This window comes from Cotesia typhae, unplaced genomic scaffold (assembly GCF_013202065.1).
Source record: "Cotesia typhae breed Kobodo isofemale line unplaced genomic scaffold, CoteBio_Ctyphae contig_11, whole genome shotgun sequence".
NCBI classification, from domain to species: Eukaryota; Metazoa; Arthropoda; class Insecta; order Hymenoptera; family Braconidae; genus Cotesia; species Cotesia typhae.
In genome coordinates this window covers 1,396,919-1,417,105 of record NW_027423711.1, presented here as the reverse complement: position 1 = coordinate 1,417,105, position 20,187 = coordinate 1,396,919, and the positions used below count along the sequence as shown (strand labels likewise).

The window sequence follows — 20,187 nt, the reverse complement described above, 5'->3', positions numbered from 1 at the left end:
ATTTTTACTGATTAACTTTAATGCAGATGTTCATTTTTATTGATTTATTTTGATAGAATTTCATTTATTCAAATATCCATTCGGACAACTTTCATTTGTACAAATCATCATATTTACAAATGTTTATTTATACACAACCTCAAAAATACTAATGATGATAATGTCATTTATTCATAAAATCATTTCTACATTTATTCATTACCATTATTTATCCGCAATTTCATTTGTTCAAATTATTATAATAGTTTTTTTACATAAGGATCTGTCTTTTTAAATACATTTTAAAGTTCATTAAGTGAATGTTTCATTTATTTTTTATACACTTGTATATTATTAATCATTTATTCAAATGATATTTTTTATTAACTAGTAAATTTATAAATTTTCATTTATAGTTATGTTCATTTTTCCATTTATACTTTTGGAATTAAAATCAAATAAACATATTATTAGTTGTACGTATTTTTAAAAATAGGGAATTTTATTTGTTCAGTTGGTCATTTGAACAACTGTAAAATTGAACAGATGATCTAGTTTGCATAGAATCATTTTTATTTATATACAATTATACGTAAATTTTTCTGTGCTTTTATTCATTTATATTCATCAGCAATTTTACAAACTTTCATATTTATTTGGACAAATTTTCATAAATCCAAACTTTTATCGATACCAAAGCAACACGAGCAGGCATAAATTATTGTCTCTTATTGTAAATTATAAAATTGAACATTAGACAAATATTAACAATTACTGATAATTGTTGCAAGTCAATCGTTAAATAGACAATAGAGTATAAATAAAAAAATTGAAAGGCGTAATTGTGTATAGTAAAGTGCAGCCAAGGAAAAAGGTGGCACACGTTATAGTGGTAAGTAAAGTACCTGAAAGTACCACTTGAATGGTGATCTCACATTGAGAGCATTCAGTGTTCAGTGTCATCTTTGCCGGTTTCAAACTTCCTCTTTCCGTAACACGATACAATGGCGTCTGGTGTAAGTTTAACCTGTGAATTATTTCAGCCTTTAACATCGTCTCGATTTTCCGTCGAGATTGATGTGAGGCACGCTAATTATCAAGATAAATGTATGCTTTAATTAATAAAATAATCATTTTTTTAGACTCTGTACACTTACCCTGAAAATTTTCGGGCTTTTAAAGCACTGATCGCGGCTCAATATTCAGGAGCTCAGATCAAGGTTGCTGAGAATTTTGTATTCGGTGAAAGCAATAAGTCCAAAAAATTTCTTCAAAAATTCTCATTGGGCAAGGTAAATATTTTCATTGATGATTTCTGATTTTAATTTACTGATATTATCTATTTCGTACATACTTGCTAGAGTATTTATTCATTTTTGTAGTTTTTATTTTTTTATCACGAAATTTATTTCTACATTACTATACAGCATATGTTATACTATAATGGGTGCATACTTTTGGCAGTCATTTTTTTCGAGGTTAATGCTAGAATAAGTTGAGACGGTTTTATTCTAAATACGTGAGATATTACAATAGCATTGATTTATTTTTAGGTACCAGCTTTTGAATCCAAGGATGGAGTACGTCTCACAGAGAGCAATGCAATTGCTTACTATGGTACATATAATAATTATGTGAATTAAAATTTATTTAATTATTATTTATAACTTCAACTTGGTTCATTTTGATTTATAGTGGCTAATGAACAGTTGAGAGGCAAGTCTGACAAAGAGAAAGCTGAAGTAATTCAATGGCTCGATTTTGCTGATTCGGAAATTCTGCCTTCCAGCTGTGCCTGTGTATTCCCTCTTCTTGGAATGATGCCGTACAACAAACAGGTAATATTTAATTGTGATAATAACAATTACATATTCTCTAAGCAAAGACGAGATTAAATACCATGTTTAATTTCGTAACAAATAGAGATAAATAAAATGACAATAGTGCAGAACTTTATGATGGATTAATCATAAAACGATTTGAATATTGCCAACAATTCTAAATATTATATTTTAAATAATGATTGAATAAGGATGAAATTAATTTTTGACTTGATTTGTTATAGACGGTCGAGCATGCAAAAGAAGACATGGCTAGAGCTTTGACTGCTCTTAATACTCATCTTTTATCAAATACATACTTGGTGGGAGAACGCATTACTCTTGCTGACATCAGTGTAGCCATGACATTGATGCATCTGTATCAATATGTCCTTGAGCCCAAGGTTCGTCAGCCTTATCAGAATGTTAACAGATGGTTCCAAACTATCGTTAACCAACCACAAGCTATTGCTGTTATTGGTAATTTTAAATTGGCTGATAAAGCTCTTGAGTATGATCCCAAGAAATTTGCCCAGGCTTTAGGAGGAAAGGTAATTTCTTTTCTACTTTTATTCAACTAGATATCCCTATATTTTTTATTTATTTATTTTCTAGCTTACATACATAGAGCTAGATACTAGATATTAGATAAATTATCCTATATTATACAGAATATTTAAAAATGTATATATAAAGTACAAAATGCATAAATAGTTTGAGAAAATATTAATATTGCACAAATTTCTTGTACTGTTCTGTGAATTTAATTTTTAATTTAAATTTCATTAAAAGGGTAAGAAGGAAAAGGAACAAAAAGAAAAGAAAGAACAACCTAAGAAAGAGCAAAAGAAAAAGGAGGAACCAGCTGAAGAACCCGATGCAGCTGAAGCAGCTCTTGCAGCAGAGCCGAAATCATCAAATCCCTTCGACGCCATGCCAAAGGGTACTTTTGATATGGACGACTTCAAACGGTGCTACTCCAACGAAGATGAAAAGGTTTCAGTACCCTACTTCTGGGAAAAATTCGACCCCGAGCACTACAGTATCTGGTTTGGAGAGTACAAGTACAACCAAGAATTAACTAAAGTTTTTATGTCTTGCAATCTCATCTCCGGTATGTTCCAACGTCTTGATAAAATGCGTAAAGCTGCGTTCGGTAGTTTTTGTCTATTTGGATCTGACAACAACAGTTCTATTAGCGGTGTCTTCATATGGCGTGGTCAGGATCTTGCATTCCCGGTAAGTTGCTACTAACTAATATTAATAATAACTATTAACTATTTACTAATTTAATTATTACAGCTGAGTCCCGATTGGCAAGTAGACTACGAGTCATACACCTGGACAAAACTCGACCCAAAAGACCCTAAAACCAAGGAAACAGTCAACAACTATTTGTTCTGGACGGGTACTGACAAAGAAGGACGTAAATTCAACCAAGGAAAAATTTTCAAATAAAAAAAAAAATCCGTCTTACGCTTAAATTTCTACAATAAGATTTAATCACTTATTGACACTGAAATAAAAAATAAAAATTCATTTATAGCTTTTTACTATTGTGTTGAACAAAAAAAAAATACAATCCTCTTTAAGTTTTCTCATGCCTTTAATAATAACTTTTACTATAAATGTATATTATTCATTTTTTTTATTTTATCACAAACAGTAACAAAGTTTTTGACATTTTAATTTATTTATTAAGCTATCTTGAATAAAAAAAAAAACTTAGAATCCTTTTAGCTCCATCCAATCTTTAATTCGTGATGCATAATCTCCTCGAAATTTAATTACTCCAGATGGTTCTATTAGTTGCGTGCCTATCTCTTTGCCTGTAACTTCCTCGAGGTATTTTCTTAAATCAGCTTCCAATGCGATAATGTCTCCACTGATGCGACGTAATACTGTTAATCTTCTCATACCTCGCTGTCTGCGCACAAAGTAGACCGGCTGCATGTGATTCCTCGTCCTTGCTATGAAATAAGGAAGCTGTTTTGCTTTTTCTGTAATAAAATAATGATAAATAAATAACACGGATTATTTAGACCGTGAAAGATGGAGTAATTAAAAACAAAACAAGAAAAAACCTTTTGCTGGTTTCCATCCAGATGCCAATGGCTTGGTGATATTTTTTGGTGGGTCTGGTACACGTGTACTTGGTAAATAATGTTCAACCCATTTCCATTCTTCTGGATTTTTAGTTACTTCGAAGTTTGTGTAATTAGTATTTTCATTGTATTGTGGTGAAGATTTGAAACTCGCCCATCGTTTCGATATCTGAAAAAATAAATAAATAAAATAATAAATTTATACTTTAGACAGAATAAAAAAAAAAACTAGATAAAAATAAAAATAAGAACGTTACGTTAAAAATAAAAAGTCAAAGTGAATGGATTTATATTAAAACGTGAATGTATTTTATATTTGCGCAATATTAAATAGCTCTATATAATATATTATATTTATATACGTAAAACTATTTTATAATCTAAATAATAGTATAAAGAATGCAACTAGAAACAAAAGTGGCTCATACAAAAGGGCAGTGGTAGCGTGTGAAAGCTAAAAATATCTAGAAAGTATACTACACTAGATCTCTCTAAGGGTTTTTGCCGTAAGTCCCTTTCACGCGAAATCCGGCATGACTTGTTATAAATAAAAAAAAAATAAATAAATAATCTAACCATAAAATAAATAATCTAACCATAAAATAAAAAAATAAAAAAGTTATTGTTAGTGTTTAATCTGACAAAATTTTAAATAGATTAATTTTTTAACTAGCATACCTGATTAGCTGTCAGTGGGAACAATTGTTTAGTTAAACTATAGCAGTGTAAATTGTTGTTAAAAGTAATAATAGATCGTGCGAAAAATTTAAGGGCCGCCATTTTGAGTTGAAATGAGAAATATAATAAGGGTCGGTGTCCGCCATTGGGTGCGCACGGGCGCGTCTTCCTTCACTACTACTTGGTACTAGCGTGCATTACAATTTTTAACATTGACGTAGTTTATTTTAATATTTATTCTAGTGTTCTTAGAGTCTATACAATATTGTTGTAATAACATAAGTGTCATCATTCTCCTTGGTACTGTAGTGTCTTAAACATACATATAAATAATTATATATGCATATTTATTTATAAATAATTACTAAATATATATACATATATTTAATGATAATATTAATAAAAAAAAATAATTATAATAATAATAATAATGAAAATAGTATCTGAAAAATAAATAAATTCAAAGGAATCGAAAGAAAATGTAATATATATTACATGTTACAATATTAAAAAGTACATACAGCCACAACTGCTAGTAATAGTTAATAGTGTACTGTACAGGAATTTATTGCCAAACGAAACGTAGGGACTGGTACGGAAAGTGCCGCGTTGTTCTGTCGTGTTAACATAATCGTGGGCCCTTGGTTTCTTTGTCATCCGGTTTATCAAAACTATCGAAAAAAAAAAGTATATAAATTATTATTAAGTAATTAACTTACAACTAATAAAACAAATTGAAATTTCAGATACAAGAGAGGAGTTTATCGCGGGCGTGAGTTGGGGTTAGTTGTCATTGGGGGTAAGACCGGAATTGACCAGGGTTGATTTCCTCGAAATACATAAAGTATATCAGTGTGTGTGTCGCCCGTGTCCTCGTTTATTAACAACACGAACGGAATATGGACACGGGAGACATCGCTTACATCGTACTCACGAGCGTAAGATGGCGTTAGTGTTACGAAAACTCACTCACTAACAAACCAACACATAGATACATACATACAGGCGGATACTTGGTAGAGTAGGACCAGCATATAGACACCCTGAGAAAACGGGACTACTGTCTCTTTACCCATTATATATATCGTACCACGGGAATAATATTTTATTATTCCCATTTTTTAAACAAAATACCTCCATCTTACGGGAAAATTTTTTGTCTCATAGGTAAGTTTGATATTATTATTAACTTATTAGTATATTTTTATATTGTTTTATTAAATCTGTGAGCTGTAACAATGAGCTAAAAAAATTAAAGAAGCGAACCATCATTTTTTCCATACTATTTTATCGTCGTTGTACCCAGTACTTGTAGTTGTGTACAGTATTCGTGGTAGTGCACTGTAATACTCAACTCTACATTTATACATATATATTTATATATGTATGTGTAAATGGATATGTACGACCTTTTGTTGTTTATTCGTGGCGATTTATCCGCAAGCTTTTATACTAGTATTTAAAATATTTAAACCAGATATTGTTTAATATTTTTAGGTGTCACTCAGATCATTGGTTATTGTTATTAATAATGGATTCATTTATTGGGTGGGTACATTGTGACTAAGCTGTGATATCATGCGAAATATTTTGGATGGCGCTTCTCACATTGCGCTTTAGAGTAGAAAGACTCGTCGGCGGGTCGTGCATAATACCGTAAACCATAGTATGTACTACTCATATATCCGTGTAAATGCAAACTTTGTCACGTAATTTTTTTTACTTTTTTTTTTTTTCGAGTTTTTTTTTTGCGCTGAGAAAATCCAGGGCCGCATCCTGTGGTGGCTCCACTATTCCACACTACTACAATTACTAGTACTAGTAACAAATTACTACCACTGCTACTTAAAATATATGTATATTAAATATATAGATATATACAGGCGTATATATGTACACTTGTAAGCTTTTAAAGATACGCGTCTCGTCTGACTTAAAAGTTATTCTCCTTCGGCTGATAATAATTTTTTTTTTTTTAAACTTAAACTTTAACTTTTATAATAACTTCGACGCTTTTTTAGTTAATGTTATTTTACTTATGATTTATCCGTATTACTTTCCGAGTTATAAAAATATAAAATATAAAAATTTATTATTAAAAAAAAATAAAATGGCGTTTTATCGCTTCACTGCGATAACACTTGTCTTTAATGAGTGAATTGGAGGAATAAGATGAATATTATTTCTTGAGTTTTTTTTTATTGGAAAAATGGTTCGACTTAATTTTTAAATTTTTTTGGTATATTTTGATATTAGTTTAGAGTTTGTTATTTCAAAAATATAAAAATAATACATATATATTGGAAGGCTTGTATTTTAATGTGACAATAGTTTAAAATGTCGTTACAGGAAGCCCAATGTGGGTTAAAGTGAGATGGCATCCAGGGAAAAGAAACCCTTAGCGTCTTCAAAAAGTAAGCAGTCGAAGACTAACAATGATGCCAGTTTGTCATCCTCACCTAGCAGATCTAATAAAAATAATAATAAAAATAAATCACTGCCATCGCAATTATTTGAAACGGTAACGCCAGATCGTAATAATAAATCAGCGATTGTATTGAGTTCAACGTTATACCGATTTCGGAGAGGACCGATATCGGTAAGAAAATCCACTGGATCTATCGATAGGCGTATATCTAGACTTAGAAGTGTGCCTTCATTGATTGATGATAAATCATCAATAACAACATCAGCTACTACTACCACAGATAATATTGGATTGGATACATCGTTGTATCCTGGTAGAAGACCAAAATTATCTGCGAGAAAATCTTGTGGAGCTACTGAAAATTATATATCTAGACTTAGAAGTGTGCCTTCATTGAATGATAATAAATCGTCGACAAATATTGTATTGAGTAATTTAAAACCCAAAGATAATAATAAAGAGCAGAGTATTCAAGTTGATGGTTCATTGATTGATAAAAATTCTGACAGCACTTCTTGTTCTTCTACGAGTTCGACAGCTACGTCTCAGAGCAATAGTCCAAAGTCGAATAAAAAATTGAAAACAGTCTCACCAGAGTCGCAATTAAAGAGTGCCAAAGTAACAAATAAATTATCAGAACGGAAAAAATCTGTAGGCAAAGAAAGCCTTGAGGATTTAAAGTACCTGAAGACTAGAAAATCGAGTCCTGCTGTCGTTACAACCCCCAGTGACGTTAAAAATTCTGGAAAATTTAAAAATTCAATAGACTCAACCATTGACGAAGTTGTGGCAATGGTCAGTGACACTGAGACTGAGGAGTTAGCCCTGGTCGATCCGGATAATAAATTCGAGGGTAAAATTACACGTAGTAAGAAAATGTTGGTTGAAGAGTGTGATATTAAGAAAGAACTAATAGAACCTGAGGAAGAGATTAAGTCTGATGACGAGGGCGCGGAAACTCTGTTAAAAGCTAACCAATCGTCGAGACGAAGAATGAGTCAACGTAGTCTGAGAAATGGTAAACTTAGACAGCTGGATTCCACGGAGGAGAAAAAAGCTCGTCGCCATGCGGACGATGAAACAGATAATGCCGATGAAGAGCCGAACAATGTCGAGACTGGACAGAGTGAAGCCACTGAGAATGAGAGAGATGCTGAGACCGAGAACAATAATAATAGTGAACAAGTTGATCGCAGTGTTGACGGAGAAGCTAGTGGGCCTCATTTAAGGTCTAAAGCTAAAGCAAAGAGTACTGATACGCCAATAACTGGTGAGGATACTTCCATGATTGATAGTAAGACGACTATAACTACGACAAATCCTGCTGAAGAACAAATTAGAAAATCATCGGGCTTCGAATTAATGAAAAAAGATAATTGTGTTTTAGGGAAAATAACAATTGGTGATAAACAGTCGCTTAAAGCAAGACGCAGCAGCCTTAATATTGATGTTAAAAAAACAATGGGCCCATTGTATGGAAGTGAAAAAATAGACGGTGTTGTCCCTCAATCGGATATAGATAAATTAATTGAAGATATTAAAATAAATATTGCTAAATCTATAGAAAGTAAAATTGGGCTCGACATTATATCTGTTGATAAATCATTAGGAGTTACCAAGAATTTTGATACTCCAAAGATTGAAGAAGGAACTACACCGTTTAATACAAGTACGCAGAAAATAAGTGTGGTTAATAAAATTACTAATGATAATGAAGGAACAAAATCAGATGATTCGAAAATACAGACAGCGACTAACAGTCGTACTACTGATAATAGTAATTTTGTACCTAAGGTAGCGGACACTGCCAAAGAGATTGGTGATAAACAGTCGCTTAAAGCAAGACGTAGCAGCCTTAATATTGATGTTAAAAAAACAATGGGCCCATTGTATGGAAGTGAAAAAATAGACGGTGTTGCCCCTCAATCAGATATAGATAAATTGATTGGAGATATTAAAATAAATATTGCTAAATCTATAGAAAATAAAATTGGGCTCGACATTTTATCTATTGATAAATCATTAGGAGCTACCAAGAATTTTGATACTCCAAAGAAAATAAATGTGGTTAATAAAATTACTAATGATAATGAAGAAACAAAAACAGATGATTCGAAAATACAGACAGCGACTAACAGTAGTACTACTGATAATAGTAATTCTGTACCCAAGGTAGCGGACACTGCCAAAGAGATTGAGAAGCTAGTCATGGGTGACAACATAGAGGATAAAAAACATATTTCTGAATCTGCTGAGACGTCTAAAAATAAAGATGCTAATGATGAAACAGCACTTATCAAAAGTCAGAGTGCTAAAAAATCACATAATGAGCCTGATCAAAGTCCAAGCTCTTCCCAGTCTAGTGAAAGTTTGCTGATAACAGCAACAACTGCAGTTGTAGTAGAAGAAGTACAAAAAGCAGTAAAACGAGAAGACGAGGAAGAAGAAGATCAAAATCAAGAAAAAGAAGAGGAAGTAGAAGAAGAAGAAAAAAAAGAAATTGTTTGTAGTAATGATGAAAAAGTCTCTGGAGAAGAATTGAAGGTAGAAAAAATTACGGTAAAATCTTGTGACTCAATAACTAAAGAGACTGAAGAAGAAACACTAGAAACTATTTCAATGGAAGTTGAAAGGCTTGTTACTGAGCCCTTGCCAAGTAATTTGGACGATACTCAGAGTAATGAGAGTAAGGAAGATAAAAATTTGGAGATGGCTGTTGAGTTGCCGGAAAATATTGTCGAGGCTGCAGAAAATAATGAGCAAGTTGTGAAAATAAACGATGTTGTGGAAAGTAACAATCAAACAAATTTAGACAGTGAAGTAATCGAAAATGTAAGCCTTGAAGAAAGTGCGATGGAAATAGTAGAAGAATCTGTTGTTAATGAGGAAGAAATTGAAGATGATATTAAATTAACAACGGAAATTGATGACAATGATTATGAAGTCATAGAAAAGGTCGGCGATCAAGTTATTGAAGTCACACAAGAAGTAAAGAATGAAGAAAAGCAAAAATCAGTCTCCCCAGAATCAAGCTCGGTTTCTCAAGAAGAAAATGCGAACAAAATTTCGGAAAAAACAGCAGCATCATCAATTGGAAATGAAGTAAAATCACGAGAAGAAAAATCTAGTGATATCAATAAATCCGGTGTTGAAGAAGGTAGACGTGTTCTGAGAGCAAGAGATAAATTGAGGAAATCTGAAAAAGCTTTGAAAGCTGCGGAAGCCAGCGGTGAGGCTAAATCGGATGATTCGAAGACAAATAAAGCTAGTACAAATGAGACAAGTGAATTGACTGGGATGAAGTCGAAAGACGAAACCGAGACTGCGGTTGTTGTGAAGATTGAAGAACCAGAACCGATAACTCGTGGTAGACGAAGTCGAGAAGTCAAAAAACGAAAGGAGCTTGAAACATCGCCCCAGAGTTTGAAGAGCAAGCGAAGTCGACGGGATAATAAAAAATTAGAACAACAGAAAGAAGAAACTTTATTGGACAACGAAGTCGCAACTATAAATGAAAATAAACGATCGTTTTCTGTTTATAAATTGTCGAAAAGAATAGAAGGTACTAAAAGCTTACGTGTTTTCTCGCCGTCTGAAAGTGCACGTGATAAGAATAACGACAATCGCAGTAAATCTGAAAACGATATTGATACTTCTAAGGTCGGTAAAACTGAAAGATTATCAAGAGGTAGATGTGATAGTATTAAGCCAAAAGAATCCTCAGTAAATCCAGTTGGTGAACAAATTGAAATAAAAGAAGCTAATCCGAGAACTGATGATGGTGTTACAAAGAAAGATTCTAGTAGCGAAGATGCGGCGGTACCTGTTATTGCCATAACAGAAGTATCTGACAATGAATCTAAAGCTACAAAAATTCAAGCTGAAAACGTTTTGAAGGACTCCGATGAAGCTTCAACTTCCGGTGAATCGACAAGTAGTGTTTCTTTTAAAATTTTAGAAACACCCGAAGAAAAGGTGAGAAAAGAATCAATTCTACGTATGCTGGGTTTAGAGTCGATGGAAAAAGCTGCTGAACGATTGGAAAAAGCCAAGCGTGAGCAGTACACTGGCACATTGAAAACTATCATTAGAGTCAGCAAGGACAAGGATAAGGACAAGAAGCAGTCGAGGTCTCCCCTAAAGATGGTACTCAAACAAGGACGCAACGACGGAGACGGAGGAGATACATCGGAGTTTTACACCATTCAGAAGGAGGTGAGAATTTATTATTAATATATCATTTTGTGTTTAATTACGAGAGTTGATGATAATAATAATGATTTTTTTTTTTTTTTATTCCAGCTGGGAACCAGTGGTTTGGGCGATAGCAGCTCTGGTGCGAACCGAAAGCTCTCTACTAACCACAGACAATCTTGCGGTAATCCTGGTTGCGGGCATAACTATATTATTAATCATACCTTCCTTTTATTCACTTCACCTTTAATTAAAAAAATATTCGATGAAACAACAAAAAAAAATTTTAATCCACATTTTAAAAAATTGCTTATACTAATTTTAAATATGCATGCAAAAATAATTTATTCTATTCACTATTTAATTTTTAATTCTATTTATTCAAATAACTAAATTATCTTTCAATATTAATAATTATTATTATTTGTTGTTAAAAAAACAAATTTTTAATGTAAAATGATGATTACAGATGAAGAACACGAGGATGTATCAGTTAAAACTCGACCACGTTTGATAATACCGGAGAAATACTCGTCATTTTCAATTCACCCAGGAAGACCGTGTGCTGATGTTTGTTGTTATTGCTTTGGGAAATTTGGTTCCCTAGATACGCCGATGCATTTAGCACAATTAAAATCTGATGAACGCCGAGAAAAAATTTTATCTGCTGAGGGACATCTTACTACAGACTCGTGTCTTTGTGACGCATGTTATCGGCATGTTGACAGAAAAGTAAGAATTTTTTATTCTTTAAATTTTTATTTTACTGTCTGTATTATCGATATTATTAAGAGAAAGCCAAATTTTGTGGCCAGTGTATTTATATGATAAAATGGGTTTTTATGGTTAAATTTGGTATCGTTGGAAGTCTTGATCTGGAGTTGTGTCTTTTTAAGGTTTCATATTATTCTCACTGATATTCAATTTTTTTCCCTCCGGGCGTAAAGCGTCAACTCTAGCTTCGCTGGGCGAAACAAAGTTGCCGCTTTCCGCCTTCGTCGGGGAAAAAAATAGTATACACTCGGGAAGTAAATAAGAACGCCTCAGATCACATGTTTGTTGGCCGAGGCTTCGCCAACAATTGCATGTGATTTGAGACATTTCTTACTTTACTTCCCTAGGGATGTAATATACTATATTATGATAAGTATCTAGGCTGCATTAAAAAATGCTCTATCTCTTAATATATAATTAAGAAATGACTTTGTATCTTATGAACTATTGACATTTTTAAAGATATAAGCTCATCCCGATGTTACACTCATCGAGACCTTTCATTTGAGTACCCACATCAATTTTTCATATATTTATATATATTATATATTGTGACGTTATTTTAACGACCGGGGTCTATTTAAAATGAACGTCACTAGCGCCAACGAATTTTTGTAGTTTTAAGCTGATATGTCAAGGCCAAATACCATAGAAAATATAATTTTAAAGATTAAAGAAAATTGTTTTGTGAATTAAGTGAGTGTTGATGCCGAGTAACGAAGTTTATAGTTTTAGAGTGAATTTAGAGAATTAATGTCACAATTGAGATTTTAGAATTTTTAAGAGTAGAGTCAGTTTTAGAGTCAAGTTGTGAAAAATATCAAGGTCAAGTATTTAAGGGTTTTATTGAGTTATTTTGAGTTTTGAGTTTTGAGGTTGCAGAGGACGTGGATAAGTCAGCGTTACCGTAGAGCGGGACTATAAGTCACCCGGTTTCGTTTGACGTTAGACACCAGTCTAACCCTTTGAGACTTCCAGGTGGAATGCCTAAGTCTGGTTGAGATGCCAGCGCTCCGACGTAAAGGAATATGGCGAAAGCATAGGGGATCAATTTAAGTTTTGGTTAAGTTTACGTTTTAGCTAGTTTTGATCATTTCTAGCGGAAAAAAAAATTATCTACTTTTGTTTAATGTTACGTATACGTTTTGAGTTATTGAGTTTCGATCCCAGCTGTAGTCAGTTCCTGGAGAGCATCCACCAAAGGAATACCCGTACTCAGAGCCTCAATTGTTTGATTAAAGATTTAAAATATTTGGGAATTAATTAATTATAGAGATTTTAGTTGTGAGTGAGTCACGTTTAACAGTCGAGTTTTGGACTTTGTAGAGTACAGTCGCGTTTGAGAGTTGCCGCTGGTCACTTCAGGTGATCTGCTCCAGATAAAATTACAGATTTATTAAGTTGTTAAAAATAAAATAAAAAGTTACTCAGCATCGACATTGTTTTTATAAGGTATGAGATCGCTTTATTTATTGTAATTTGAGCGTTAATAATCGAGTTCTTGGTTATGAGGCATTAGATAGCCGATTCTATAGAATATTTTTATGTTGTAAATAATCTAGAGTAATCTATTCCGTTGTCTTTCCGGTTGTTGGTTATTTGGTCTATATTTTGTTAAGTTTTGTGTTTCCGGTTACGTTTACGTTTATTGGCTAGTTTGATAATTTCTAGCGAATAAAAATTATCTGATTATGTTTTCACTGGTTTGGTAATTCCAGTGATTAAAAATTACCTGGCGCCCTAATTTTATTAAGACCAGAAACCAAAAATCGGGGAGATACCGAAGTATAATTTAGAATTTTAGTAAGAAGTAAGTTCCCGTAAAACCCCAAGGAAAACCCGATTATAAATTGGCGATTCCCGTCGAACACCTGGATCGACTTTAAAAATTCTGCGTTATAATATATATGTATATATGAAAATGCATGTGGGTACTCAAATGAAAGCTCTTGATGAGTGTAACATCAGGATGAGCTTATATCTTTAAAAACGTCAATAGTTAAAAAAGTACAGTAGAATTTAAGAAAAGTGATTATTTAGGAGGCAAAATTTTATTTATTTATAGTTCACAAGTCACAGCAGTCACACAGTGACTGCAAGGTTGCTAGTTTTTTTTTATCGATAAATTAGCAGTCACTATTCTTAATGATTGTTAATTTTTTCTTTTCCTGTCAAGCTGAAGATGTCCTAAAGACTACTATTCTGGTTGTTTTTATAAATTTTTAATAATATAAATTTTTATAGGCAAACATGAGTCCAACTAATACAAGCTCAAAACCCCAACGAGTACATCGTCAGCTGCTGGTTTCAAAATGCAACGTAAAAGATTGTCGGAATCCAGCTAGACACACTGTTAAACGTCGTTGGATCCAAAAGATAAAGCCAAGTATACAAAATCAGGTAATGAATTGATTAATTAACATTTTTACCTCTAATAACTTAAAAATAAATAATCTTGATATAACGAATGATAATTTAATTTTAATTACAGATGAAAATTGATGTCACAGTGGAACCAAATCAACATTCATCAATGTACTTTTGTGTTGATCATTACGCGTTGATAGAGAAATTTTTAATATGTTCCTTATGTACTCGTCGATTGACCAGAAATCAAGCTTACGTCGTAACTCCATCGGAAACAAATGAGTTGAATCGTTTACTTGAACAACAAAGAGTACCAGTATTAGTGACATCCGGTACTTTTCTTTGCAAGCTCTGTCGATATTTCGTAAATATGCACTTCAAGTCTAAAGACGTTGAAAGTATGAAAGCAAACAATAAAGCGTATTGCAAAAGTTATCGGAAACGTCTGTTAGAGATTCATAATATAGATGTAACAGAAGATGAAGACGACGAGTCATCACAGCAAGGCCTCTCAATGAAAGACAAGCGTAAAAAATCCAAAAGCAGTTTAAATAAAAGTGGTAGTAGTGGAGGTGGCGGTAACAGTGCTAGTGGGACTGGCGGTCCATCGAAGTTTTCAGTAGATAATTCGGATAAATCAACATCTGAAAAATCAACACCTGAACCCGTCAAATCAAATCCACCTGCAACATCACAAATAGATGATACTGTTAATCGAGATTCGGATGAACAACATCCTAAGGCTAGTGTTACTGACGATGACACAACGACTGAAACCCAAATTCTTGATTTAGAGAGCGCTGTTGAAAAACTGAAGAAACGTAAAGCGTTAGATCAACATTTATATTCAACAACATCACCAGTATTTAATAATAATAATAATAATAACAATAATAATAATAATAATAATAATAATGACAATAGCAATGATGTTGTTGAAATACTAGCAATGGACAAAGAAGTTACCTTAACGCGATTGCCAAAGCGACCAAAACTTAATAATGATATAACTCCGGTTGTTCAAAGACTTGGTGCAAATCCATCAATAAGTGTAAGAACATTGTTCCCTGGTGAAGAGGAAATGGGTTTACATGCAAATATTGAATTTTCAAATGTACGTGAGGTAACACCGCAAGGGTGGGAGAAATGTGCTACCATTATACAGTATGATCGTGATACAAAGCTTCTTTGGCAAGAGCTTCAAAGGCCATACGGGAATCAAAGCTCGTTTCTACGTCACTTAATACTACTAGAGAAATATTATCGTTCTGGTGATCTCGTACTTGCACCAAATGCTTCACGTAATGCCATTAATTATTCAACATCTGTGCAAAATCGTTTGATATCATACGAGGGCCCGGAAAAAGTTGATGAGCCGATAACAGATCCGTTGCCAAATGAATTTAGTAATTCAATGCGTTTGAGTGGTGGTTATTTATTGGAGAGAGATAGACTAGCTACTAGTACTCCCAGTACGAGTTCTTTGATAACTACACCTCCAATAACTACTGCAACACCTGATAAGTTAAGTTTAAGTCAATTATTACAGCAACAGCAGCAGCAAAAACAGCAAACACAATCATCACAGCAGCTCAATACCAAATCAAATCCACCGAGAATTCTTAAAATAAATACTGGTGTTTCCATTATTAAAAAGCCTCCTCCGAGTCTTCAGCGACTGAATTTACCCTCGAGTAGTGGTAGCAACAGTAGTAATAGCAGTGTTATGACCAATTCTACTGCTAATGGTAGTGCCAAACGTAAAGACGGATTTCCAAATAAAATAACTGGGAGTACATCAGGTGGAAAAGTTATTCATATGAGCGAGCCAGATTTTAAGCGGCTGCAATCGTTAAAGAAACAAAAAATGTTGAGTGAAAAAATGACTACTACTTCATTTTCTTCGGCGACTTCAACATCCACGTCAACGTCTTTAGCGCCATTAACTAATTCTTTGGCTGTGACGAATGTTAATGCGACAAATGTACAGCAGCTTAAAGCAGCACAAACAGTAGTGCGACAAAATTTACAATTTCATGAGCATATAAGAATGCAACAAGAAATGTTGAACCGACAAAGTCGTGGTGACTTTGAGCCACTTATTTGTGATGTTCGATCACTTATTAATGAGAATACACCCACGCAAAATCTAATAAACAATTTAAATTTACCAAAATCGATACAAGTTACAACAAAGCCACCTAGTAATAATCCGATACCAATTTTACCAAAAATACCTAAATCATTGACAGTAATACCGCAAACAATTCATCGCACTGTTGACAAGTGACACAAAAATATTATTGTTATTGATCGAAATAGTCATAATATTAATAATAATAATAATAATAATAAAAGACGTTTTAAAGTAAAACGTAAAATTAAATGACTAAAAGTTGAAGTTTTTTTATTCTTTTAGTAAATAATAATTATAATTATTATTATTATGACAAAAATATTTATGACAATTATAATAGCATCGATAATAATACGGGAATTGTTATTATCGATGTAAATGTTAAATAGAAAAGCAAAAAAATAATTAATTGGTGATGAAAACGATGATTAAATTTTAAAAGATATGTAAGTAAACGTAATTATTTTTTTGGTATAAAATTTTAATTCATTATGTGCTGAGTACACACTTCAGATATTATGATAAATATATTTAAAAGAAAAAGAAATATTTAATTTTGTATTTAAAAATAAAATATTAATGCACGTACACATTTAACAACATGTGACCAAAAGATAAAGACGTAATGGATAATTATCTAAAAAAAATGACTGAGGAAAAAATGCGGCGTTAAAATATATTAATTAAAAATTATATTAAATAAATGATTTATATTTGACGTTTCAATCAATTCAACACAAAAAGTGCCTAATTGTCACAATATATATATATATATATATATATATATATATATATATATATATATATATATATATATATATATATATATATATATATATATATATATATATAATAAACATATATATATATTTGAATGTAAAAAATATTAAGTGAGAAAAAATAATTTTTTTTTATTGTAGTTAATATTATTTTTATTTTTATTGTTGAAAAAAAAATCAATAGTAGGAACGTAAAAAATATAAAATTATATTATATATTTGTAGAATTTTTTTTTAGTATAGGAAATAAAAAATATTTTTTTCTCACTAATAGATCTTTCATACGTTTAAAATTAATACGAATTATTTTTTGTTCTTATTATTTTGTAGCTTTGCATAATTATTTTCTAGATTGTATTTTTTTCGAATAAATATTATAAATTAATTATAATTTTAATAATTATTTATTAAGTAAATAGTTACTATTCTCTTGTTATACGTCTTTACGCAGGAAATAAATAATATTTGTGGTTATGGAAGCGAAAAATATGAAAATGAAAAAAAATATTATACGTTTAGAATAATGCCGAATATTTTTAGAATATTTAGTTAAGACGCATTGAGCTTATTTATTACGTTTATTTTACTTGCACTGTAAATAATTGATTTAATAATAAAAATAATGATTTTAGTTATTCAAATAAATTGATAATAAAATAATAATTATTATTGCCATTAAAACAATAATAATTATTATTAATAATAATAGATATCTTGTCTTATTAGAGAGAAAAGCTATGTTATACTTTACAATGATAATTCTTATCTTTCATATCGAATTGAAATCAACAAAATATATATCAGAGAACGTAATTTTAATAATATATAACACGTGTTACTATATATTAATTTACGTAAATACTGAAAAAGAAAAACTGACGTTAATAATATTTGTCGAATAATGCAATAAAAATAATTGCAACAATAATTAAAATATGTTAAAAGGAATTTTTGAACAATTATGTATGGAAATAAATGGCTGTCTTGAAAGTGATAGTGTGGATGTAAATATTTTAGTTATTAAGATATTATTATAATAATAATAATAATAGTAATAAATTACTAAAATATATGGGACTGATAACGGAGAGAATTGTATTGAGTTACAATAAATTCAAAGTAATTTATAACTGCCTGTATTAAATACGAAAAGAATTTATTAATTGTATAAAGAAAATTTAACTTTTTTTTATATTATATATTTTTAGTGAATACTAAAATATTTAAAATAATTGTATAATTATTGAAAAATAAAAGCTCAACAAAGACAATTTTAACTCGCCAGTAAAAAAATAGTTTGTATGAATAATTAGTAACTTTCTCTCCGTTTTACTGAAAAGGAATTAAAGAAACAAGTTTAAATTCATCTTTTAAAAATGAAATGATGATGATAATGATTTAATAAACTATGACATGTATTTGTGAAAGGAATTTTGAAGGTAAATTGTACTCGGAATGGAAAATAATATTTAAATATAAAAATGCTCTATTTTATTAAGGATATTTTTGATATATCTATTATATATATTTAATTATATGTATATCGAATAAATTAGTGAGCATTGCTGTCGCTTGATAATCAGTTGTTGTTACGCTCAATTTCTTATGAGCTTTAGTGTGGCCTCAAAATAAATATTTTCTTTTACGATTATCGAAAGATTTAATGATAAAGATAATTACAGTAAATGATAATATTAAATGGTTTGTGATTGTGATTGTAATTATTTTTATACACTAAATTGCTGAGGAAAAAAAAAATCAATGGCTACTATCAATTAAAAATAACGTAAAATAATAATTATTATTATTAAAATTTTAACGGCGTTACATCATTGTGAGCACAATGAATTTAAGTTTTAAGAATTCTATTTTTCTTGTGGCAAAGGGTATAAATATTTGTAAAAAAGTTTAAAATTAGGGATTTAAATTATTGAAAAAAAAAAAAAATTATTATTTTAAATCACTATTTGAAAAAATTTAATTGTGTGAAAAATTAATTATTCAATTTAAATATATAATTATAATTTAACTTAATATAATTTATTGAACGGATCATTATATAGCGAAAACAAAAAAAATAGCTTGGCCTTGCAACAATTGAAAACGTTTAAAAAAAAAAATAAATAAATAAAACGTTTAATTGAGTGAAGAATTGTGTCCATGAGATATTTAATGAGCAATAATTGTGAATATTACTTACGTTTTTAATCTAAACTCTATTTATTATTAATTTTTGTCATATAATTATTATTGAACAAATAAAACTCGAATTAATGCATACAATTTTTTTTTATTTTTTTTTTTTAAATGCAACCAATTTTTTCGTTGATAGAAAATAAATCTCCACTCAATTATTTATAGTGGGATTGACAGTGATGCATATACTTGAATTAAATTAGGCCAGTGATTTTATAAAGTAATAAACAATAATGATAATAATAAAAAACAAAACAAAAATAGAAACTTTAATAAAACAATAACTTTGAAATAAAAAAATTAAAAGTGATTAAGTTACTTTATATAATCGTTGAGTTTATGTTATATCTATTATTATAACAATAGAAATAATAATATTATGTTATTTAAATTAATATTAAATCATGTTATCACTATTATAATGCCTTTGTTTATTTAGTTATACAATGTAATAGTTATTTAGGTTCATCCTTTGTATATATTCGCAACACTCAATAAAAATACAAATATATATATATATATATATATATATATATATATATATATATATATATATATATATATATATATATATATATATATTTATAATTGTATTAACGATTAATTAATTAATTATCACTGTATTTACCGTATGCAATCATTTATCTTAGCTGCGATAATAATTAATAAGTACTTATAATTAGACTGGTTATGGACATAAGGGTGGAATTAAAGTTATCAGACGTGATAA

General features: G+C 30.5%; 3 protein-coding genes across 6 annotated transcripts; 2 read left to right on the top strand and 1 right to left on the bottom strand.

The window, feature by feature from the left end:
• The first annotated feature begins 629 nt into the window (after positions 1–629).
• Eef1gamma (elongation factor 1-gamma) lies at positions 630–3,338 on the top strand. The gene is made up of 7 exons (XM_074244764.1): positions 630–995; positions 1,122–1,271; positions 1,533–1,596; positions 1,675–1,817; positions 2,045–2,350; positions 2,592–3,038; positions 3,102–3,338. Exons 1-7 carry the CDS (start codon positions 984–986, stop codon positions 3,255–3,257), a joined length of 1,278 nt encoding a protein of 425 aa, XP_074100865.1. The 5' UTR covers positions 630–983; the 3' UTR covers positions 3,258–3,338.
• A 48-nt stretch (positions 3,339–3,386) lies between these two features.
• Mrpl49 (mitochondrial ribosomal protein L49) lies at positions 3,387–4,823 on the bottom strand. The gene is made up of 3 exons (XM_074244776.1): positions 4,583–4,823; positions 3,884–4,073; positions 3,387–3,799 (listed from the first exon to the last, which is right to left on the bottom strand). Exons 1-3 carry the CDS (start codon positions 4,682–4,684, stop codon positions 3,525–3,527), a joined length of 567 nt encoding a protein of 188 aa, XP_074100877.1. The 5' UTR covers positions 4,685–4,823; the 3' UTR covers positions 3,387–3,524.
• A 183-nt stretch (positions 4,824–5,006) lies between these two features.
• East (enhanced adult sensory threshold) lies at positions 5,007–16,658 on the top strand. Of its 4 annotated transcripts, XM_074244745.1 has the most exons (7): positions 5,007–5,269; positions 5,329–5,749; positions 6,914–11,225; positions 11,313–11,388; positions 11,674–11,936; positions 14,223–14,378; positions 14,470–16,658. In XM_074244745.1, the coding sequence occupies exons 3-7, from the start codon at positions 6,957–6,959 to the stop codon at positions 16,633–16,635; spliced, it is 6,930 nt and encodes a 2,309-aa protein (XP_074100846.1). In that variant the 5' UTR covers positions 5,007–5,269; positions 5,329–5,749; positions 6,914–6,956; the 3' UTR covers positions 16,636–16,658. The 4 variants fall into 4 exon arrangements, with proteins under 4 accessions (XP_074100846.1, XP_074100838.1, XP_074100854.1 ...); XM_074244737.1 differs by having other exon boundaries at positions 5,007–5,749; positions 6,932–11,225; XM_074244753.1 differs by having other exon boundaries at positions 5,007–5,749; positions 11,313–11,346.
• The last annotated feature ends 3,529 nt before the right edge of the window (positions 16,659–20,187 follow it).